The following is a 25,895-nucleotide window of genomic DNA, read 5'->3' as shown; positions in this document are numbered from 1 at the left end:
CATTCAATGTATCTTGCCTTTTATGTTATTATTTTGTTAATCCCAAATTATTATTATTGTCATTATTGTTTTCAGAGTCAATATTAATTTACATTTACTCATGTTGTTCTTTATTCTTTCTTTTATTACATTGTCTCCTCTGTCATCATTGTTTTCTTTGCCTAAAAGTCTCCATTTGGTATTTCTGTAACTATAAGTGTGCAGCTAACAAATTCAAGATTGGTGTACTCTAACCAGTTTTTGGTTCACTTCTTATACGAAGGATTTGTTCACTGGATATCTAATTCTAACTTGACAGTTATTTCATTTTAGCATCATTAAGATATTATGAAGATGTCTTTTGTTATTTTTTTTTTCAATGTTTTTTATTTATTTTTGGGACAGAGAGAGACAGAGCATGAACGGGGGAGGGGCAGAGAGAGAGGGAGACACAGAATCAGAAACAGGCTCCAGGCTCCGAGCCATCAGCCCAGAGCCTGACGTGGGGCTCGAACTCATGGACCGCGAGATCGTGACCTGGCTGAAGTCGGACGCTTAACCGACTGCGCCACCCAGGCGCCCCTGAAGATGTCTTTTGGATTCTAAGGTTTCCATTGAGAAGTCAGCTCTTGGTCTAATTTTGTTCCTATAATGCCAACATCTTTTTTCGTGGTTGTTCTGGATGCTCTCAAGATTTTTTTTCTTATTTCTGATTTTCAGCATTTTTAGTGTGACACATCCAATTTGATTTTTTTTTATCCTGCATGAGTCCAAGTGTTACTTGAATCTCTAGCTTGATCTCTTCCATCAGTGGGAAATTCTCAGCCATTATCTTTTAATGCCTCTTCTTCATTCTTATTTTCCTCTCCTTCTGCAGTTCTATTCAGATTTACATTAGTCTTTTCATGTGTTTCACGTTCTTTTCTCTTTTCTGTATTATTCATTCTTGGTGTCTGTGTTTTATTTTGGAGATTTCTTCTGATTTATCTTTTAGTTCAGTGGTTTCTCTTTAGCTCTTTCTATCTCAGGTTAAATCCATCCATTGTTTTTAATTTCATCACGTGTATTTTCCTATTTTAGAATTTCTAGTTAATTTCCTTCTCTTTGTTGAAATCTTCAACATTCTCTACCAATTTCTTGAACATATTACTCATAGTTTCTTTGTTGTTGTTGTCTTTCCAATAAGTCCATTTTCTTGATCTCTTGTGGAACTGTTTTGTCTACTTGTCTGTTTTGTCTCTCCCTTTTTTGGAAACATCCTTTTGTGTGTATGTGTTTGATTTGATGCTGGATATTGTGTATTAAAAATTGACAAATTAAGAGTCTGGATGATGTCATCTCAACTGAAATAGAATTTAGTTTTGCTTCTGGCCAACAGCTAAGCTGAGAGAAGAAGAAATTCCAGATTGCCTTTCTTAAATAAGGAATTTAAAAATATTAAGGTCTTTAGTCCTGTGATTTAGTCTATCTCTGGTACAGTTTTACTCCTAGGTTGGGCCTTTTAGGGGCCCAGTTGAAAACCTGGGGTGTTTACTAGGGCACTTGCTTTTTTAGTGATCCTTAAATTTCAATTTTTATCCCTTGCTTCATGAGTCTGTCAAGTTCTGCTCAGCATATCAACTTTTCAGTCAGTAACTGCTTTGAGGGAGAAGCTCCCACAAACGACAGGATCATCTCTTTGAGCTTTTTCTGCAGATCGTGACCTCACAGTTCCTCACACACAACTTTGATAGTTATCCCATGCATTCAAAACAGAAGCTTTGGTTAAAACTGTTTTGTCCTAGCTGTTCATGGTGAGAGAATTGGTTTGAGCTACTTAATACACCATTATTAATACTAGAACAACTCCATTCAAGTTTTTTAAAGTTTACATAGTTTATTTAAAAGTTTTATCCCCGAATTGCTTCTGAATTCTGATTCATGGTTAGAGTGACCTTCCCCATTTTACTGTTATTAGAAGTTTATGTGTGTTTTGTTATGGTATTTTTATGTTTTCAATCTTTATGTTGAAAATTTTTATCTGTTTGGAATTTATCTTGATCTGCTGAGAGGTTTATATACAACGTACTTTTAGTTTTGATGCTCATCTCTTTACCTATTCTAATTTACTTAACAGTCTATTTTTTTTCACAGACTTGAATTTTATTTTTCTACGTACTAAATTCATCTGTGAATTGAATCCCTGGGCTTTCTGTTTTCCTGTTGTTTATGTGTATGTCTCTATTCATGTGTCTGTGTGACATTTTTTTTAATGACTTTGTTTTGGATTAACTATCATGCAATATCCTGCTTGCATTTAAAGTGTATAATTTGATTAGTTATAACATATGTATCCACTAGTGAAACCATCACTACAATCAAAAGAATGAGCAAAAGTTTTCTTTCGTGTCCTATTTTAATCTATCATAAACTGACCCCCACCTACTGTAACCAAGCAACAAACCGATTGGCTTTCTGTCTTTATAATGTGCATCTTCTAGGATTTTGATAAAAGAATTAGTTAGAATATACTCATTTTGTCTTTTATTCAGTATAATTGTTTTCAGACTCATCTATATTATTGCCTTTATCATTAGTTTGTTCTTTTTTATTGTCAAGTAATAGTATTCTATATTTTGATTTACAATTTGTTTATGAAGTCACCTGTTGTTGGACCTTTGGGTTAATTCCAGGTTTTTTTTTAAATTTTTAATTCCACTATAGTTAACATATAGTGTTATATTAGTTTTAGGTAATTCAACAATTATATGTACTACTCTGTGCCCATCATAAGTATACTCTAAATCTCCTTCATGTATTTCACCCCACTTCCCGCCCACCTCGCTTCTGGTAACCATCAGTTTAAGATGGTTCTTTTATTTGTTTGTCTCTTTTTTCTTTGTACATTTGTTTCTTAAATTCCACATATGAGTGAAATCAGTCTTTCTCTGACTGACTTATTTCACTTAGCATTATACTTTCTAGATCTACCCATGTTGTTGTGAATAGCAAGATCTCATTCTTTTTATGGTTGAGAAATATTCCATTGTATATACACACCATTCTTCTTTATCCATTCATCTATTGATGTGTATTTGGGCTGCTTCCATAATTTGGAAATTGTAAATAATACTGCACTAAACTTAGAGGGCATATATCTTGTGGAATTAATGTTTTCACTTTCTTGGGGTAAATACCTAGTAGTAGAATTACTAGATCATATGGTAGTTCTGTTTTTAATTTTTTGAGAAACATTCATACTGTTTTCCACAGTGGCTGCATCAGTTTACATTCCCACCAACAGCATATGAGGGTTCCTTTTTCTCCACATCCTCATCAACACTTGCTGTTTCTTGTGTTTTTGATTTTAGCCATTCTGACTGGTGAGGTGATATCTCATTATGGCTTTGATTTGTATTTCCCTGATGATGAGTGATATTGAGCATTTTTTTCATGTGTCTGTTGGCCCTCTGGATGCTTCTTTGGAGAAATGTCTGTACATATGCTTTGCTCATTTTTTAAAATTGGATTTATTTGGTTTTCCTGGTGTTGAGTTGTAGACGTTCTTTCTATATTTTGGGTATTAATCCTTTATTGGATATGTCATTTGCAAATATCTTCTCCCATTCAGTAGGCTGTCTTTTATTTTGTTCATTGTTTCCTTTGCTGTGCAGAAGCTTTTTACTTTGATGCAGTCTGAATAGTTTATTTTTGCTTTTGTTTCCCTTGCCTCAGGAGACATTTCTAGAAAAAGGTTGCTACAGCCAGTGTCAGAGAAACGACTGCCTATATTCTCTTCTATTATTTTTATGGTTTCATGTCTCACATTTACGTCCTTAATCTATTTTGAGTTTAATTTTGTGTATGATGTAAGAAGGTGGTCCAGTTTCATTCTTTTGCATTCAGCTGTCCAATTTTTCCAGCACCATTTGTTGAAGAGACTTTTTCCATTGCATATTCTCGCCTTCTTTGTCAAAGATTTACTGACCATATAAGTGAGGATTTATCTCTGTGTGTTCTCTTCTGTTCTATTGATCTAGGTGTCTTTTTTGTGTGCCAGTATCATACTGTTTTGATGACTATAGCTTTGCACTGTGTCTTGATACCTGGGATCCTGATCCTCCAGTTTTGTTCTTTTTCAAGATTGTTTTAGCTGTTCAAGGTCTTTTTTGGTTCCATACAAATTTTAGGATTATTTGTTCTGATTTTGTGAAAAGCGCTGTTGGTATTTTAATAGGGATTGCATTGAATATGTAAATTGTTTTTGGTAGTATGGCCATTTTAACAATATTTGTTCTTTCAATCCATGAGTGTGAAATGTTTTTCCATTTCTTTGTGTCATCTTCAATTTCTTTCACCAATGTTTTATAGTTTTCAGAGTACAGATCTTTCACCTCTTTGGTTAAGTTTATTCCTAGATATTTCATTATTTTGGGTCTATTTGTAAATGAGATTCTTTACTTAATTTCTCTTCCTTCTACTTCATTTTTTTGTGTATAAAGATGTAACAGATTTCTCTATGTTGATTTTGTTTCCTGTGACCTTACTAAATTCTTTTATCAATTCTAGCAGTTTTTTCATGGAGTCTTTAGGGTTTTTCATATACAGTATCATGTCATCTGCAAATAGTGAAAGTTTTACTTCTTCCTTACCAATTTCGATCCTTTATTTCTTTTTCTTGTCTGATTGTTGTGGTTACGAGTTCCAGTACTATGTTAAATAAAAGTGGTGAGACTGGACATCCTTGTCTTGTTTCTGATCTTTGGCAAAAATCTCTCAGTTTTTCCCAATTGAGTATGATGTTCCTGTGGGTTTTTCACATATGACCTTTATTATGTGGAGGTATGTTCCCTCGAAACCTACTTTGTTTAGGGTTTTATCTTGAATGGATGTTATACTATGTCCATTGCTTTTTATGCATCTATTGAAATGATCATGTGGGTTTTATCCTTTTTCTCATTGATATAATCTATCACATTGATTGATTTGTGAATATTGAACCACCCTTGCTTCTCACAAATAAATCCCACTTGATAGTGGTAAAGGATTTTTTTAAATGTATTGTTGGATGAGTCCCATTTTTACTATTATAAAGTTGCCATGAAATTTTGTATATTAGACTTTGTGGATATAATGCTTTGTTTCCCTTGGATAAAGATGGAATGGTCAGCTTGTATGGTGTGTGTAAGTTTAACATTTTTTGAAATTGCTCAACAGTTTTCCAGAAGGGTAGGATATTTCTGATTGATCCATATCATAACCAACACTTGGTATCAATAGTCTTTATAAGGTTAGTTATTCTAATGGATATATAGTGGGATTTCACTGTGATTTTAATTAGATCTTCTTTGAGATGCAATATAAAGATAATAAAGATCTTTCATGTGCATATTTTCTTTCATGAAGTGTCCAAATGTTTTGCTCACTTGCTCATTTTATGTATATTTTTCCTTCTCATTGGTTATAGAAGTTATTTTTATATTTTGGATATAAGTCTTAGCCAGGTGTATGTTTTTAAATATCTTCCCCTAATCTTTGAATTGCCTTTTTACTTTCTTATCTTTTGAAAAAAAAGCATTTAATATTAATGGAAACCAGTTTAATGATGTCTTTAAATCTATAGATCAATTTTTGGAAAATTGATATCTTTACAATATTGATTCTTCCAATCTATGGATAAGACATCTTTCTTCAATTATTAGGTCTTTAACTTCTCTGAGGTGTGTTTTAGGAGAAGGGATCAGAAAACAATGGCCAATAGGTTAAAACCAGCCCATGGCTTGTTTTTGTACATCCAGGGGATAAGATTAAATTTTACATTTTATTTTATTTTATTTTATTTTATTTTATTTTATTTTATTTTATTAAGTTTATTTATTTATTTTGAGAGAGAAAAAGCATGAGCAAGCAGGGGAGGGGCAGAGAGAGAAAGAGAGAGAATCACAAGGAGGCTTCATGCTATCAGCGCAGAGCCTGATGCAGGGCTCGATCCCATGAACTGTGAGATCATGACCTGAGCTGAAATAAAAAATTGGACGCTTAACCAACTGAGCCACCTAGGCACCCCTAAATTTTACATTTTAAAGGGTTGTCAAGAAAATGGAGAATAAAATGGGATAGAGACTATCTGTAGCTCAGAAGCCTAAGATATTTAATATGTGGCCTATACAGAAGAAAGTGTGTCAGCCCTGTTGTAGAGAATTGTGTATAAACGTCTTGAACATCTCATTAGATTAGTTCACAGGTATTTTATATTTTTTTAATTAATTTATTTATTTTGAGAGAAAAAGAGAGAGAGCAAGCAGGGGAAGGACAGAGAGAGAGGGGGAGAGACAGAGAATCCCAAGCAGGCTGCACACTGTCAGTGCAGAGCCTGACATGGGGCTCAATCTCATGAACCATGAGAGCATGGCCTGAGCTGATATCAAGAGTCATACACTTAACTGACTGAACCACCCAGGTGCCCTGATATTTTACATTTTTAATGCTGTTGAAAAACTTCTTTTTATGATTAAGTTTACTTAAAATGTTACATTCTTGGTACATATTTGTTGTTCAATGGATATTCAATGAATAAATGAAGAACAACACGTTCACTTTCTCAAAAAATTTGTGAAACGGTCTGCTAAAGGATGTTGATTTAAGACCATGACAGATCAGCAAAAGGAAAACACCGGAAAGAGATTCTGGAGAGGGTAGGTTTCATTTCTTCTGTGGCTTTCTGTCTCTGCTTTTTCCTCATGGGCCCTTGCCCCACCAGATACTTCCTCTGGCAAAAACTTCTGACATCTTGGAGAGATGGCAGTTGATGCTATATAAGTGAGGAAATTTAAAAGGCATTATTTTTAATTTTTTAATCCCTTATTGTTCATTGCTGGTATATTAGTCAGAGTCCTCCAGAGAAACAGAACCAATAAGGTGGATAGATAGAAATATAGATGTTTTAAGAAATTGGTTTACATGTTTGATTGTGGGGGCTGGTAAGTCTGAAATCCATAGGGCAGGCCTGTATACTAGAAAGTCAGGTAATAGTTGATGTTCCAGTCTTGAGTCCAAATACCTCAGGGCAGTAGGCTGGAAAATCAGGCAGAATTTCTATGTTGAAGTCTTAGGGAGAATTGCTTCTTTAGGAAAGCCCAGTCTGTGCCTAAGGCCTTCAACTGATTACATGAGGTCTAACAAAGATTCCCTTTTTGACCAAACTTTAATCGGACTCCTCTAAGCTCTTTCTCAACTAGGTCCTGACTTTTGAGCTTCTGTGTCTGTCTTCTCTTTGTTCAATTTTAACAAGAACCCACAAACTCAGTTTAGCCAGAATCTCCCAACCTTACTAATATCTTGTTCCACATCCTTCATCAAACCCTAGACAATGACTAAACATGATGGCTTGCCTTTAGCAAGAATCCTATTAGGTCAGGTTAGCCAGAATCCCCCACTTAACCCTGATGTTTCCTTTTAATAATTTCCCATCTACTGACACGCCTCCTCCCCTAGTCTGCTCCTGGGCTATAAATTCCCACTTTTCCTTGTATTTGGAATTGAGGACAATCTCTCTCCCTACCACAAAACCTCTTTGTGGTAGACGCCCTGAATACAGTCAGCCTTACCATTCTTTAACAAATGTGAGGAATAATTTTTCTTTGACAGTTTCATCCATATTATGGAGGATATTTACTTTACTTAAAGACTACAGATAGGAATGTTAATCACATCTAAAAAATACCCGCACAGCAACATCTAGAGGGTTGATCAACATTTGACCATGTTGACTGATACAATCATCCATCACAATGGTGTAGTATTTGATTTGCATGTTAACTTTGTGTTCTACAGTCTTATTGTATGAACTAACAGTGTATCCATAGTTTTTTCCCGTAAATGTCTAATCATGTCTTCAGCAAACAATAATTTTATTCTTCCATTCCAAGCCTTATACCTTTTATTTTTTATCCATGATAATGGTCTCCGTTAACATAGCAAGTTAAAGTAATGACAAATGGCGTTCTTCATGCATTCTCAATCTCCGTGGAAATCTTCAGCAGTTTTTGGTCAAGTACGGTATTTGCTGTTTGTTTGGGGTTTTTTTGTTTGTTTTTTGTGTTTTGGTTTTTTTTGTAGATTCCCTTTATCTTACTAAGAAGATATTTTCATTTTCAGGTTAAGAGTTTTTATTTTTTTGTTAGTATTAGTATTAGTATTAGTATTAGTATTGGTATTACACATATTTTTTTAGGGGAATGGGGCAGAGAGAGAGGGAAAGAGAGAATCCCAAGCAGGCTCTGTGCCCACAACCCAGGGCTCAATCCCAAGACCACGAGATCATGACTTAGCTGAAATTAAGAGTTAGATGCTTAACTGACTAAGCCACCCAGGCACCCCAAGATTTTTTTTAGGTCATGACTATGTGTTAAATTTATCAAATATATTTCCGCAGCTATTGAGATGGCCAATAGTTTTTATCTTTTATTATTAATAAGAATTACATTAGTTCATTTCCAAAGTTAAACGATTCTTGCATTCCTGTATTAAATCCAATTTGGTTGCATTATAACCCTTTCTCCCTCCCTCACTCTCACAACACACATACATACAACACACATATACACACACATATACACACAACACACATACACAACACTTGGATTTGGTTTTAAGATATTTGCACCTAAGTTTTTGAGTGAATTTGACCTGTAATTATCATTTCCTGCAATGTCATTCTCAGGTTTTGATATTATGATCATGCTGGCCTCATAATACAAGGTAGAAATTATTCCCTTCCTCTTTTTAAATACATTTTTTGGAAGAATTGTATAAAATTGGTAATTTTTCTTCCTTAAATGATGGAATTCACTATCTAGGTTCTTATCTGTAGGAAGACTTTTTAAATGAATTTACTAAGAATAAGACTGTTAAACCTTTTATTCAATTGTGATAATTTATGATTTCCTAGGAATTTGTCTATTTTATGTCAATTTTGAAATTTATTGTTATAATTGCTTATAGTACCTTCTTCTTATCTTTTTAGTGTGACTAGAAGAATCTGTAATAATCCCTTTCTTTATACCTCATGTTATTTGTTCCTTCCTTTGTTGTTTATATTCTTGCTGGTGACATATCAATTTCATTTCTGTTAAAATAATTAAGTTTTGGTTTTTGAATAGTTTGTCCATTTTATATTATTGGATTTATTGGAATAAGATTGTCCTATCAACTTTTAATAATTGTAGAATGTGTAATGTCTTCCTTCTTTTTGATATAGGTCTATATTTTTTCTTAGTCATTTTTGCTACAGGCTTATCAATGTTGTTTTTTTCCCTGAAAGAGCCAACATTTGGTTTTGCTGATCTGTAAATATGCTTCTTTTCTATTTCATTAATTCCTATCGTACCCTTTTTCTTGCTTTTCTTTATTTTCAATTTACTCTTCTAACTTCTTGAGAATTTAGATGCTCATTCATTTTTAGCTTTTTTTTTTTTTTTGGTATCATATGAACTTAAAGATATAAACTACCCTTAATACATGTCTTTAGATATATATATCTCACAATTTTGCTATGCTGCATTTTTAATATCATTCAGTTCAAATTATGTGGTAATTTCCATTGTGATTCCTTCTTTGAACCATAGGTTACTTGGAATTTATATTAGTTTCCACCATATGGAAAATTTTAAATTATTATTATTGTTGCTATTCACTGATAGTCTTGTTACATTTCTTTGAAATACGTTGATATTGCTTTATGGTGTAATATCTGATCAACTTTTTTAACCTGATCAATTTTTTTTAACCTGATCAATTTTTATAAGTGCTGTTAGATGTATACTGTAGCTGTTAGATGCACTATTTCATGTGGGTCATTTATGTCAATTTTTAAAGAAATGGTATACTTCTGAGTAACTATCTTCTGATCTAATCAGCTACTGTAAGTTACTATGTGAATCTAGATTTGTCTTTCTCATTGCAGTTTTGTCAATTTTTAAAGTGCAGGTTTGTATTATTTTGTTAGAAGATTATATCCATCCTTTTAATCACTATAGCATTCAGTTATATTTTCTACATTTCTAAGATTTGACAGTCCATCAGACAGATTTACTTACCACTCATTCAATTAAGCATGCAGGGACGACTAGCAAATTCCATTAGAACAACTAAACTGTTTTGTGTATACAGACATTATTAATGGTGGAACGTTTTTGGAAATTTTTACGGTAAATTCTAAAGAACTCATCTGAATGTCACTCTGTTAACAGTAACAGCATATGCATTCAACAGGATTTAGAAAACTGTTAAGAAAATAAACTCTTGGGTTTATATTTGCATTTTCTCTTTTTCTTGCCAGAAATTTCTCAACTTTTTAAGTATTCTAATATACAGATTTTTGCTCTATTGTTTCTCTTACATTTCACTTTTCTTTTTCCGTTTCTTTGGATATATTCATTTTCTATCTTGTTTTAACCTTTCTTCTGTTTTAATAAAAGAATTCATATCTATACATTTCAATCTATATTCAGGGTACTAAGTACTAATATAATGATAACTTTCATCTCTAAATTACTAATCTGCTTGGGTATTTTTAATAATTTCTTGTTTTTTCATTTTCCTTTCAATTCTTTCATTTAAAAAGTATTTTTAATATATTTACTTTATTTTCTGTTTTTGAGGAATCCCGTATCTTCAGGCTTCGTGCATCCAAAGCCTACAGATACTGTTTTTATAGTTCTTTTACTCTTTTATAGTTTACTCTTTATAGTTCTTTTACTCATTTTAGATGACTGGTTTTTGTGGGATGAGTCACCCAGGTGATAGGAATCCTTATCCATAATTCATGTGTGTTTTTGCTAGGAATTTTCATTAAAAGTTTTAACTATTTTCAAATCACAAGACAATTTGAGTCGGTCGGTTTCCTCACAGTTTCTGTCTTTTCGTAGGAGAAACTCCCCTCCACTTCCCTCAGTTCTTCCACTGACAGCGGTGGCCCTTCTAGGTTCCAGCTATGCTCTGTGGTGGGGTGACAGGTAGAGTGGGGTCACCAATCTGGTTATCCCACTTAGCCTCAGCCTCTGCCTTATTTTCCTTGCGTCTGTAAAATCACATGATCTAGGACTTTGCTACTAAAAATGTGGCCCTCCGACCACAAATATCAGCATCACTCTGTTAGAAATGCAAAATCTTAGGTACTGGTTTCAAAAAGTTGTTAAGTATTTTTCTATTTTGGCTTCGTTGCCTGCCCTAACAGCCGTACACTTATATGTACATTTTTCAATGCTTTCTGTGTTCATTAAGAAGTTGCATAATAATTTTAGGATCAACAGCGTTAGCTGTTTAAAGCAGAAAAAAAAAAAAAAAAAAACCCACGAAATCGCAACGTCTGTTCTTTAGTGTGTTTGCTAAGACTAGCTTCTGTCCGTTGCTGCGTGAGCGATCGCACACTATTAAAGCTATTAGCGAAGATTTGTGCTACGGTGCCTCTGCCAATTTCTACTAAACTCATCAGTGTCCCCCCACACCCCCTACTCCCCAGCGAGGCTTCCCGCAAAGCTTCGACTGGTTCAATCACAGTAGGCCACCAAACCACCGCGAAAACCCGGAGTAACGGATTTGGGGCGTAGCTAGGGTCCTCCGGGGAGCAAGGAGAATTTACGGAGCCTGCGCAAAGACGGGAGCGCGCACATGCGCAGTGGTCGGTGCTGGGCCGCGCGCCGGTCGCTCCGGGAGGCTTGGAGGCTGCGCGCGCGGTTGACGTGTTCCGTGGCTGCGGAGGCGGCGAGGCTCTGGGAGGGGAAGGAGCGGAGGGAGGGAGGGTGAGGTGGGGGCTGAACCCGGAAGTGGGTAGGCGCTGGAGCGAGCGCGCCGAGAGTGGAGCTCAGCGGCTGGGAGCCAGCGGGGGATCCCTGGGTTCCCGGTAATGGATCTGTGGGGATTTTGCCCAGGGAAACTGGGGTGGGAAGGGTAGCGGGTTCGCCGTCGGCGAGCGCAGTCCCCTCCTGGGCAGGGCCTGGGAAGGCTCTTCTGTTTCCTTTAGTCGTCCCTCTGGTTGACCCTACTCCTCCTGCTCTGCGCCCCTCCTGGGGCCGTCTCCTGCCGGGTGATTTTGGCCGCGGGACGCTGTCTGTCCCCGAGGAGGTGTGCCTTGCCCGCCCTGGGAAAAGGCATGTTAATGGAGAGACCTGGATTTCGCGGCCGCGACGGCCTTATTGTCACCCACCCAGCGTCCCTAAAACCATGAATGTAGCGCGCCTCAACCTGCACCCTCAGTGTTCTTGGAAGGATCGTTCCCTTTTCGCCCTCCTTGTCTCCACCCTGTTCGTGAATTTAGGCACGAAAGGTGTGCTCTGGCTTCCTTTAAAATTATTCTTTTGTTGGCTGTCTTTTATAACCCGGCCCTCCTTGTTCTCCACCCTAAAACCTTAGCCTCGAATGAGTGGAAGCTGTGACTTTATCATAATTTAGTTCTGATTTGGAAACGATTACTAGACGAATGCCTTGAACGATTTAGGATTGCTTTGCCATAGAGTTATTTTACGTGGTTCTTACTCTTTTGCAGACCATGAAACCCTCGGGCACGCCCCTCCAGAAGCTATTAACCAAGACAATCTAGTTGTTGTTTTTTTTTTTTTTTAAATAAATCCCTTAAGACACTTATGAAGTTTCTTGTTCTGAAATTGTTGTACTGCAATGAAGAAAAGGAGAAAGGTTACTTCAAATCTTGACGAGAAGATCCACCTAGGCTATCATAAAGATTCTTCAGAAGGAGATGTTGCAGTGGAGTGTGACGAAGTAACCTACATTCATTCCACAGAAAGACCGACTCCTGAAGCTCTTCACTGTTACCAGGAACTTCCTCCCTCGCCAGATCAGAGAAAACTTCTGAGTTCTTTGCAGTATAACAAGAATTTGCTGAAGTATTTAAATGATGACAGGCAGAAGCAACCATCTTTCTGTGACTTACTTATCATAGTAGAAGGAAAAGAATTTAGTGCACATAAAGTTGTTGTTGCTGTTGGCAGTAGTTACTTTCATGCGTGTTTGAGCAAAAATCCAAGCACTGATGTTGTCACCCTGGATCACGTAACACACTCAGTTTTTCAGCATTTGCTTGAATTTCTTTACACATCAGAATTTTTTGTGTACAAATACGAAATACCTCTTGTTTTAGAGGCAGCAAAATTTCTGGACATTATAGATGCAGTTAAATTGCTAAATAATGAAAATGTTGCCACTTTTCAGTCTGAGCTGTCTGAAAAGTCATCACCAGAAGAAACACTAAGTGAATTAACTGGAAGACTATCAAATAATCATCAGTGTAAATTCTGTAGTAGACATTTTTGTTACAAAAAGTCTTTAGAGAATCATTTGGCTAAAACCCATAGGTCCCTTTTATTAGGGAAAAAACATGGGTTAAAAATGCTGGAGAGAAGTTTTTCCACGAGAAGATCAAAAAGGAATCGGAAGTGTCCTGTTAAGTTTGACGACACCAGTGATGATGAACAAGAAAGTGGCGACGGGTCAGACAATTTGAATCCAGAACATTTTGATAAGGAAAAGTCCGATAGAAATGATTCTGAGGACCCTGGAAGTGAATATAATGCTGAGGAAGATGAGCTAGAGGAGGAAATGTCAGATGAATACTCTGACATTGAAGAACACAGTGAAAAAGATCAGAATGATGCAGAAGAGGAACCTGAGGCTGGTGATTCTGTAGGAAATATTCATGAGGGGTTAACTCCTGTAGTCATTCAGAACAGTAACAAAAAAATACTGCAGTGTCCTAAATGTGATAAGACATTTGACCGCATAGGTAAGGAAGCTTTTTTCTGTCTCTAATAACTTACTTTTCTAGATATTTTAAAGGTGATAGTTAAAAATAAACTTTGAAGGTAACTTTTAAAAGGAATATTTAATGAAGATGGGTATTTGGTAGGCATTACATATTTTATCCTGTTTTAAATTTCTTTCGATTCAGGAATTTAAGGTTTTGGGGGTTTTTGGGGGGTTTTTTTTGAAGGAATTTAAGTCTTTTTAGCCTTTATTTTCTCTTCCTCATGCCCCACTAAAAGGTGACAGATCATTAGTTCAAGTATTTGGTATGGAAAAACTCCACAGAGTATTAATAATTATGAATGTGGTGCTTTGATTTATATGTTAATTTCATAGCTAAGTGCTGTTTTCAAGTCATAGAAAATTGAATTAGATTATATTAGATTAAATTTAGTAGTTTGTCTACTATTTCCCCTTGAACATGGCAATATCTGAATTAGAAATGTAGTCCCTTCTCAGTGTAGGCTTATAGTTAAGAATAAAACTGAACTGGATATAATTTAATTCTGTTGGTAGAGACTTTTGGAAATGTCTTGATTAGTAGTAGTCTTTGGTTATTACAATAACAAATCAACTTTTCCTTTATTAGAAAAGTATATGCAGGAAATGTGATCTCTAACCTTAAGTTAAAAATACGTCCGTGAACATTTAATTTCAAGAGGTCTAATATTTGGAGATATCGTACAGGAACTGTTCAAATGTGAACTTTGAAAGTGCAACAATTATTTCTGTATAAATCATAGTTATGAAATTGTGAAATATATTCCACCACATACAATGATAAAAGGAACATTTAAGTTCAGTTTGACCTTGTAAAATTACTTCTACGGTTTAGTATATCCCCATGTATCTTGCAGTTTTGAGTACTTATGTTATTGGGTTAGGTGGAAATTGATTTTATAAGGTATTAGTAATCATTTGCTCTCAAAATATGGGACAGTACACACCGTGGCATAAGTGGTAACCTTTTTTGGCTTTTTATTATGCCTTTGAATCTCCAAATCAGAATATTTTTGACAATCCAGTTTAATAATTAGTTATTACTGTTTTTACTGTGTTTGAGGCTCTGTATAAAGGTGGATAAAATAACTTTTCTTGGGTAACTCTATTGGAAGAGCATAGGAATATAAGGAACTTGCTAAACTCAGCCTGGATAAATGTTCTCTTAGGGTTATAAACAAGTGCTATGAAGAGTATAGAGAAGAGAATAATTTTTGATTGGGACACTAAGAACATGTTATCTTTTCAATGGATTCTACTTCTTGGACTTTGTATTCTTAGTGCATGCCTCCCTCTGTTCTGCCTTAATTTGACCTGATTTGACTTGAGATGAGTAAGCAGGGGTCAGTTCCCAAATGGCATTGTAGGCCCAATACTTACATCTCAAAAACAGCACTGTGAGATTCTTTAAGAGAGAGGAGTTCTATGTTCAAGTAAGATTGAAAAAAACTATATTGTATAATTCATGGTCAGTATTAACTCCGTCAAATTCTCTGGTAAAGAAACTTGGTAATTTTATTTAGCCTGGCATTTCCTCAAATTTTACTGTAAGACACTTTTGTGGTACTTCTTGTAATTTCCAAAAAACAAACAAACAACAAAAAAAACCCCTACAGTTCTTTGCACACGGTTTGGGAAAACACTGCTCAGGATTAAGTTGCTGATGTACTAAGAGGAGGATGTTTTGCAGCTTTTTTTACCAAGGGCAGCCTAGATAACTGTGAGAATCAATAGGTCACATTGTAGACTTACTTGTAGCCTCCTTTTCTGAACGTATTGGACCTTATACTCCTCTTTTATCCACGCTTCTCTTTTGCTTAAGCCTCCTTGGGGCTGCTTGCCTTTCCCCAAGATTAAGAGAGAGAGAAAGATTGGGATTGAAATTCTGTCATACTAGTTAAAAAAGCAGGAGTTATATGGTTGTCAAACTGCCTGCACTTTTGAGTCCAGGTCTTGGGCAAGTTACTTAACCTGTCTGCATTCTTGTTTCCTCATAGTGGAGTGGGATGGTGCTAATATAATGCAAATAGTACCTTCTCGTGGAGAGTATTATGAGGATTAAATGAGATAGTCTTGAATCATTCAGAATACTGTGTGAAATTTAGGTGTTCAAGAAATACTAGCTACTCTTATTGTTCATTAGTTTAATATAGTTATTGAGTATGTCTAATGTGCCTACTACTGCTAAACAGCTATGAAATGATGTACTCTGTGTTCTCAAGGTTAAAGTAATGAATACATGCAAAAACACAGTCATACTGTAGTGAAGATAATCTCATCAGGAAAAATTCAGAAGACTAAAGGAAACAGGGAAGATTTCATAGAACAGGTGGCATTTGAGCTGAGAACTAGAGAATAGGGAAGGATTTATAGGGCAGAAGGACCAACATATGTGAATACGTTGAGGTATATTGTGTTCTGGAAATTGCTGAAGGGTGGGTGATCTCACGGTGGGTGAGGAGGCATATTGTAAATGACAAGAGATGAAGATTGGCACATAAGCAGAGGTTAAATTTTGCATGGTTTTTATGCTGTAACAGAAGAGTTTAGATTTTATCCAGTGAGTGACCGAAACTTGAAAAAACTTTGACAAAGGAAATGAGAGCCTGTTGAAGTTTTAGGAAGGTCTTGCTGGCTTCAGTACAGGGAATGAAATTTGAAAGGACCAGAAGTATATTGTGGGCTTGGACTAGGAAGATGAGTAGCGTTGAGAATGGGCTGTTGGATGAGGGTAGATCAGAGAGTTGCACTGAAAATAGATTAAGTGGACTGGGTGATGGATAGAATTTAATTGTGAATTAGGAGAAGACTTGTGTTTCTTAAATGTCCTCCCTCCATTCTCATGTCCACCAGAAATCCCGTTTATTCTTAAAAACAAAAACAAAAAGAAAAAAACAGTTCAAGGACTGTTGAAGCCTGGTGTCATCCACATTCCTATCATATGATTTAAAGATGTCTACCTCGATTTTTGGTTGTTATTTATTTCTCATGAGATTTTAAGCCTGAAATTTTTGTATCTTTTGGTTATTGCCCTTTCTTGATACCCAGGGTCGTTTCAAATAACAAGTTTTCAGTAAGCTCCTATTTAGCTGAACTGAATTGAAAGGTGAGTGTCTGACTTAACTTTGGACTTGGAAGAAGCCAGTTGGGCTTCTTTATCAGGTTCTGACTTTGCTGTCTTGGAGTGGGTTATGATAATTAATGAATAAGCTGTGGGACCTGCTGGAACCATTAGCTCCACAATATGTAGTCCACTAATTTGATTCCATTACTTTGGATCTTTTATCCTTTCTGATGCATTTAATAGTTGCTTGGAGTGGGACTTCTGATCCAGTTATATTTTTCCTTAGGCTACCAGCTGTCTTCCTCAGTCTATTCTCATGCAAATAAGAGTCCTTTGACCTTTCCCCCTTAAGGTTAAAGTGGGTGAAAAAACCTAGTGGGTGAAAAGGCAAAAATAGGGAAAAGATGACAGATGGGATGAGAGAGAAAATTTGGATAATTTATCTTTTTTATTGTTCCTAGTGGGAACTAAAATCTTTCCTTGGATTAAATTTACAATCTCTTCTAGAGGTAGAAAATGTTTTATAGCTTTTTAAAAAATGTGACTCTCTAGACCATCCTGACAGAGATTCCAATTTGTTCTTAATAGAGAAGAGTTATAACAGTGACACAATACTTTAAGGTTAAATATCTTAGTTATGTATTCTTTAGAGTACGCCATATGAATAAATTCAAAGAATAATAGAAGATTTAGCAATATCAGATATATAATGAGCTAATTTGGCGATGTTTCTCTTTGTAAAAACTGCTCACAAAACCTGACAAAGGTAATTTTGCATGACCTATATGGGGGAATAATAAATTCTTAAGCACAAGGTCAAGTTTTTCATGTGAAAATTTCTTTAGAAGTGTCTTTTCTTTCAGAAAAAATTCTGTGGATGAAATTTGTTAATGTTATGTGTTTTGGTAATCAAGAATGGTCGACATAGTAGATTATTCTCTGAAGGAATACAATGTTTTATTGAAAATTTATTTGAAATGCACACTTTGATTTATTGTTGAATTTTCCCCACCCCATAAAAAAAGAAGTGGATATAGATGACTATATTTATGCTAAGTGCCTCCCACACTGCTACCAATTTTCTTAAATATGCAATTTAATATCTAATTAAAATTTTTCCCCACTGGCCCCTGGAGATCTACCTGACTCTCATGGGGTCAGTGTTTCCTCAGAAGTTATGTCTTTCTATTGTTCAGAAATGCAAATCCATAGAGATAACTGGCCTTGCAATGCCAATATGCATAAAATTGAATTAATAACTTAACAAAAAAGTTTTTTCACTTTAGATATTCTTAATGTCATAATGAATCATTCAAGTTTATATATTTTCATTGGTCTCCTTGGACTCATGAATTTATTTAAATGAATTTTTTAAAATTTTGGCTCTTTTGGTTTAAATTTTTTTTTTCTTGGTTAAATCTTACTGGTCTGTAGAAAAATGGAAGTTTAATAGTTAAAGGTGCTTTTGATTTTTAAGTTAACTGTCATTTTGATGGTTTTAATATTCAACTACATGTAACTTAATCATTAAATTAATCGTTTAAAAATTACACAGTATACTCTTGATTTGTTTACATTTTTTCCATAAGTATGTGTCATTTATATCATTTTAAAAAGCAAGTTTAATAAAAATGAAATGTGAAAACTTTCATAGTCAAGGAAAACTTTTTAATTCCATGCAATGACCTCAATCTTTTCAAAATTAAAATTGTGGGATTTTAGTACATATTGATAATGTTTGGATTCTGTACTTTTTATCTAATTGATGTGTAATAAAGGTTAAGGATCTAATCATGCATGCCATATTATGATAGAAAAAGAATAAGATCAACTCAGAAGACATTTTCCCAAAGATATTATAGCAATAATGGTCTGATTATACCCTGAAAAAAACAATATAAATCTGTGTTTGGGATATTTCAAGGTCAGAGATACGTATATTATTATACAATATGCATATTTACACATGTGCTTATACATAAATTGAAGCAAAAAAAATGCACAAAACTAGTGTTAGTACACTCTGATATTTTCTACTCTATTCCTTTTTCTCCCCATTGCTAGTCACAACTCAAGTAATTTATTTCATGAACACTAATGAACTTTAGTTTGTAAAACACTGACTTAAACCATAACATAGTTCAACTCTTGTTCTATAAAACCTACTTATCTGTAACATTTATCAAAAGTCATTTCAGATTTCACCTTGTGGCACACAAGAACATTTCCCCCAATAAATTCCAGTATTAAATCTCATCCCTTGAACACAGCAGAAGTATTCGTGGTAGAGTGTGTATATGCGTGTGTAAATGGAGACTACGTCCTAGAGGTGGCAGACAGAGAACAGAGGTGATAGGCCATTTTAACAATGGCAGGGGGAAAAAGTCAAGTTCTTCCAGTGTTCTCAGAGAGCTGAAACCCCAGTTTGATCTGTTATAATGTATATTCATATGTCAGCTCTATCCGTATTTATATTTGAGGTATACCTACATGTCTGCACTGTGACTAGTAATCCATATAATAATAGTAATAAATGACTGATTTTTATTAGTGCTCACTATGTGCAGGAATGTTTTAAGCATTGTGTCTATATTAACTCATGTACTTCTCAGAGCCCCATGCAGTATTAATAAACGCAGGTACAGAGAAGTTAAATATTAGCCTAATTAAGATCACACAGCTAATTTAGCAGATGACCAAACACTAAATTTTCTAACTATGTATATGTAAAAAATGCATCAACCATTATCTATATGGTCTATATATAAATACCTAATGGATTTTTCATCATACTTTTGTTTTTCTTGGCCCATAATTGTCAGCCTTCCCTCTCAACCTCGAGGAAAATACTTTGGTTCCCTTCCCTGGGTATTTTTATGTAAGTGCAATGTAATTAATTTTTAGGTAATATACTATGTGTTTATTAAACTTAATCATACATAAATATATATAATAGATTGGTGAACTCATTTATTTTATTAAGTAGAAAAATAATTATGATTGGGGTGCCTGGGTGGCTCAATCTGTTAAGTCTGCCTTCGGCTCAGGTCATGATCTTGCGGTTCATGAGTTTGAGCCCTGCATCCGGCTCTCTGCTGTCAGCACAGAGCCCACTTCAGCTCCTCTGTCCACCTCTCTCTCTCTGCCCCTCCTCTGCTCTCTCTCTCAAAAATAAATAAACTTAAAAAAATAATAATTATGATTTTCTTTTTTCCTCAGTGTCATAGAATATTTTGGGTTTTTTCTAATTTCTGTGATCTACATAGAATATTTTTTAAGTATATGACTGAAATACCATACTTTTACATTAGCTTTGGCCTGAAGAAAAATTTACACATTTATTTTGCAGGACAAAGCAAAGCTAGCTTTTAATTGAAAACTGCTTCTCTTACTAATAGTATTTTTTCTTATTTTTATTGCTTTTTGCTCAAAAGAATCCTTGAAATTTCTATTTTAAGCTACTAGATGTGCACATTCACAACTTCTATTACAGAATAATAATAGCCAACGTTAATTGATAACTTAGACACCGTTAGAAGTGCTTTAATGTGTATTCATTTATGCCTGTGACAGTCGTTTGAGGTAAATTCTTTCATTCCATTTTTTTCAGCTGAGCAAGATTTGAGGCATAGAGACGTTATTTGTTCAAGGTCACATAGTCTGCTATTTAAAGAGCCAGCATTCATATCTAGGTACATGTATCCAGGATCTGTGCCCTTACCTGTGATGCTGTTCCGTCTCTGGACTTTAGAAATTTCTGTTCTAAATAACGATGTGAAAAAATTTTAGTCTAAGTAGGAATATAAATAAACATTAAGCCAAAAAATATCTTTGTATTTCATTTTTTATTGTAACTTTTTCTCCTGGAAAGTCTATGTTAAAATTTCTTGATTTTTTTTTTTTTCCCCTGTTGGAGAAACCTATAACATTGTACAGAATTTAGGTGTGTATTCAGATAATACAAATCTCACGTTAGTATGATTCCTGGTATCTGTGCATTGATACCAGTTTATTTTTTCCTTTTCCTGCTTTCCCTGATACTGCCCATATACGTTGGCTTCAGCACTTTAGTGTTACACATGCATCAAAGTACAGGTGATTTACTTGTTTTCTAATATCTTAGGAGTTGGAGAGATATTATATGAATATGTTGTAGTGAAGTATAGGTTTTGTTGAGAATTCTAGATTTGTCATACCCTTTCCAGATTACCTTCTGTGGGAAGAGAGATAAAACTATCATATATTATAAGATACATAAGCATATTATTTTTCCTTTTTAAGATGTTTTTAAAAGGACTATCAAATCTGAAAATTTCAGTTCATGGATATACATAGTAAAAGTAAAATATAAAAACACTAAGTGTTAAATGAAGAATAGATCTTTGCTGAAGGTCAATTTTAAATGAAAAAAATATGTATATTTTATGGGGCGCCTGGGTGGCTCGGTTGGTTAAGGGTCCGACTCTTGGTTTTGACTCAGTTCATGGTCTCACAGTTCACGAGATCAAGACCTGCACTGGGCTCTGCGCTGGCAGTGTGGAGTCTGCTTGGGATTCTCTCTCTCCCTCTCTCTGCCCCTCCCCTGCTCATGCTCACTCTCCCTCTCTTTCAAAATAAATAACATTTAAAATATATCTATATATTTTAAAGTTTTAAGTTCCGACAATTTGCCAACAGAATGTTAAGCAAATTTACCCAAAGTCTTGTTTTTTAAAATGTGTAAACACGAGGGGCACCTGAGTAGCTCAGTCAGTTGAGCATCCGACTTTGGCTCAGGTCATGATCTCAGGTTCCAGCCCGGCATCGGGCTCTGTGTTGACAACTCAGAGCCTGGAGCCTGCTTTGCATTCTGTCTCCCTCTCTCTGCCCCTCCCCTGCTCACACTGTGTGTGTGTCTCTCTCTCAAAAATAAATAAGCATTAAAAAAATTGTAAACATGAATAATTTTTTCTAATGACCCAAGTTTTCAAGGAAGGCAGTGAGGTCAAAGTAATAAGTGTTGAGGTTTATCAGAGATATATACCGTATTTTAGGTATAAACGTGTGTAGGTGTGTGTGTATTAAATGTTACTAGTCATGAGATTTTATTGCACTGTCAAATTTCAGTCACTTTGTACCAAATACAATGAATTTAATTTTAGTTTCTCTCTTCTTATAGGGAAATATGAGAGCCACACACGTGTTCACACAGGTGAGAAGCCCTTTGAGTGTGATATTTGTCACCAGCGCTATTCGACAAAGTCTAATCTAACTGTTCACAGAAAGAAGCACAGTAATGAAACAGAATTTCATAAGAAGGAGCACAAGTGCCCTTATTGTAATAAACTTCATGCAAGCAAGAAGACTTTAGCCAAGCATGTTAAGAGGCAAGTATTATCTTGCTTCCATAATATACTTTATTGTGCCTTCTAATTTAAATATGGAGTAAGCTAAAAACATTTATGGAGTGCTTGTCTCCAATTCTTTCGTTGCTTAGTATTTTGCAAACATTTTTGATTGCAAATATATTTGATTACAGATATATTAAGAGCAGCAAATGTTTATATTTTTTATTGATGCTATTGAGATGAAGTTTTTTAATGTTGAAACAAGAACTATAGAAGTTTAAGATAGCATTTTGGTCATCCTGTTTTTTATTTTGGGTTTTGGCAAGTATATTTTCAAAATCTATGTTTTTAGACCTAGGAAACTTATTCCTCATGCTCAGCTTTGTCTTTAGTGTATAAAAATTTGTGAGAGAAAGCATGTTTAGTCAGTGTTCCATATTTAACTTTAAGAAAGGAAATTTACTGAAATTTGGACTAAAAAAAATCAAGTGAATTACCTTGAAGATTATCTGTGAATAGCTAGGTTTCTGAATGTATTTAAAATATGATTACATTGTCTTTGACTATTTCTGCATAAATTTAGGCATATACATTCATTTATTAAATGTTAATGATACCTATATTCTTAAGGTATTTACATGTGTCTGTCTCTTAATGAAAGAAATCAGTGCCTGATTCTTACAGTCACTGTTGACAGATCATATGGAATACTGACTTAACTAATGTAATCTTTTCCTAACGGTCTTTTTTTTTCCTTATAGATTTCATCCTGAAAATGCACAAGAATTTATCTCCATTAAGAAGACTAAGAGTGAAAGTTGGAAATGTGATGTAAGACCTTTTAATTTGTAGTAAAAAACCAAAATAAATATAATGTTACCTTTGGGGAAAGTAATTAGATGTTAAAAAAATATAAACTTAGCTTATCTCACTTTTAGAATCTTACACAAAGTTATCTTAATATTTATAAATTAAACCCCATAAGGGTTAGTGTTTAGATGGTGGACCTGATGGAAATCTTAGTTTTTATTTCTTATTTAAAAAAATTTTTTTTTTCTTATTTATTTTGAGAGAGAGACAGAGGGAGAGAGAGCAGGGGAGGGGCAGAGAGAGCAGGGGAGAGAGACTCCCAAGCAGGCTCTGCACTGTCAGTATGGAGCCGGAGCCCTGTGCAGGGCTCCAACTCATGAACTGTGAGATCATGACCTGAGCCAAAACCAAGAGTCAAACGGCTCAACCGACTGAGCCACCCAGCGGCCCCAGTTTTTTAGTGAAACTACCATACCGTGTACTTATGTTGTGTATATAAACTGACATTATTATACTAACAGGAGTGTAAAGTGTTTAGAATTTTCCCTCCATTTCTAGTTATCTGTCTCAAAACTCAGGGGCCTTTAACAACTGTCTTATTATATTCCACCATTTTGTGGGTCAGTCATCTAAATTTGGAGGACAGCTTTGCTAGGTAATTCGGTTCCACATGTTGTCATCTGAAGTCACTCAGTTGTTTTCAGCTGACACAGATGGTCTGGTGTGTTTTGGGGCCACTCATGGCTGGAACTTGATGTTGGCTGACAGCGAGGAGCTTAGCAAGGACAGTTGGCTGGGGACCTTGGTTCTTTTCCCCTTTGGTCTTTTCATGAGGCTACTTGATCTTTTTTCTAGCATGGCAGCTAAACTCTAAGAAGCCTAGGTAAAAATGATAGGAGTTTTTAAGGCCTAGGCCTCAGAAGTCACTGAGCATCACTTTTAACACATTCTGTTGGTCAAACAAGTCCCTACAGTCAGGTCAGATTTAAGGGGAAGGGAATTCGTTTCTGTTTTTCCAGTAGTAGCAAAGAATTTTTAGATACCTGTTGTACCACATTCACTAACATCTTTTTCATTATTTAGGTAAATATTGTTTAAAGGAATCACAAGCTGTCATTTGTCTTCCTTATTTTCAGGCTTCAATGTATTTATACAGCAAAATTTTCACTGTCTCTCTGATTTCAGCTTGCAGGAATTGAAGTTAGTTATTAATTATTTGGGTCTACATAAGTTGGTTTCTTCTCCTTAATAAACTTAATTATACTCAGCTGTAAAATGGTGATAATAATTATATCTACCTCGTAGGATTATTGTGAGAATTAAGTAAAATAAACCATGAATTATTTAGCATGTGCCTGGTATATAGTACATGCTATATTATTATTGTTGTTGTTACTGTTGTCATTTTTAACAGCCCCCGCCTTTTTTTAATAAAAGAAAATTGAGACTTTATTTTTCAGAGCAGTTTAAGTTTTACAATATAATTGAGAGGAAAGTATATTGATTTCCCATACCCCACTGCCCCCACAAATGCCTGTTCTCCCCCATTAACAGCATCCCCCTGAAGTGGTGTATCTGTTACAGTGATGAACCTTCATTGACCTCCCCCTTTTTAAATCTTGTGTCTGCCAGATTTCTCTAAAAAGCTGTATCTCTTCCTTTTGACTACTTTAAGAGATAAATTCTAAAATTATTTTTCTGCAGTTTCTTGCTCCTATTCCTAATTAAGTATATGGCAACAATAATAAAACCTACTTATGATATATAAGTGATTTAAAAATATAAATTTAATGGATTTTAGAAATCTTGGCTAGAATTAAGGTATTAAGGTTACTGTGTAATCCTAGAAATTAGCCTATTAGAAATGTAAGGAGTGGAAATTCAGCAACCTTTAGTATGAATTTAAAAGAATTCCTTACTATAATTCCTCCAAGGCTTTTTTCTGCATAATTAAAATTTGATTCTATTTTGGGTAACTTTTCTGTTGGGAGAAATTTTCCTTTAACTGCTTGAATTCATGAGTTTATTTCTCATCATGAGCTTTGTATTTTATTTTTAATTCAGGTTTCCTTATGTTTTGCATACATTTCTCTTAGATTTGTAAGAAATCTTTTACTCGAAGACCACACTTGGAGGAACATATGATTCTGCATTCTCAAGATAAACCTTTTAAGTGTACCTATTGCGAAGAACATTTCAAATCACGATTTGCACGGTTAAAGCATCAAGAAAAGTTCCATCTGGGTAAGCAGATTACTTTTTCTAAAAGCAGTCATAGTAATTATTGATTATCACATCATGCTAGAGGAGCCTGCTGCTGTTGAACCACTTAGGGGAAGGAAGTCAGATAAATTGGGAGGAATACTGGATTTGCTGCTGTTCCTAGAGATGAGTAAATATGTTGATGTTTTGTTTTGGTGGCAGATGTGTCTGTAGTCATAAACAGCATTTGTTCATAGTTAATTGGTGGATAGATCTCTGAGTGCTTGAATAAGGCATTTTTGTTGGAAAAAACTCTTTTTTTAAGGGAATAAAATTAACTTAGTATATGTGGAATTTAGCATTGTATTTGACGAATCCTCTGTCTAATGCTTACGGCCAAGGTGGAAACCTGTGTGCCAGATGGTAGTACAGTTAGGTACATTTATGACAGTCAATACTGCTAGGGAATTGTCGTCATCCATAGTAGAGGCCGTTTGCTGTGCAGCATTGGTGGTGTAGTGGTGAGTATGGCTGCCTTCCAAATTATAGGCGTGTGTAGCTAATACACCAGAAAATAAAGATTAAAAAAAAAAAAATCTTTGTGCTATACAAAAGGTTAAAATAAATGAAGTTAAAAGTAATTGAGAGTAAATACAAAGTCATAAACATGGGAATTATCTGACCTTTGGTCATTGGGGATTACAGAACTATAAAAT

The 25,895-nt window shown here is 34.9% G+C and overlaps 1 protein-coding gene across 1 annotated transcript in view; it reads left to right on the top strand.

The window, feature by feature from the left end:
• Positions 1-11,749: 11,749 nt before the first annotated feature.
• ZBTB41 (zinc finger and BTB domain containing 41) overlaps positions 11,750-25,895 on the top strand; it is a 47,719-nt gene continuing 33,573 nt past the window's right edge. Inside the window, exons 1-5 of the mRNA XM_060644019.2 lie at positions 11,750-11,860; positions 12,503-13,756; positions 21,999-22,206; positions 22,929-22,998; positions 25,074-25,221. Of these exons, the coding sequence (XP_060500002.1) occupies positions 12,634-13,756; positions 21,999-22,206; positions 22,929-22,998; positions 25,074-25,221 (1,549 nt within the window). The 5' untranslated portion in view covers positions 11,750-11,860; positions 12,503-12,633. The remainder of the gene's footprint in view (positions 11,861-12,502; positions 13,757-21,998; positions 22,207-22,928; positions 22,999-25,073; positions 25,222-25,895) is intronic.

This window comes from Panthera onca, chromosome F1 (assembly GCF_046562875.1).
Source record: "Panthera onca isolate mPanOnc1 chromosome F1, mPanOnc1 haplotype 2, whole genome shotgun sequence".
NCBI classification, from domain to species: domain Eukaryota; kingdom Metazoa; phylum Chordata; class Mammalia; order Carnivora; family Felidae; genus Panthera; species Panthera onca.
This window is presented reverse-complemented; position numbering and strand designations above follow the sequence as displayed.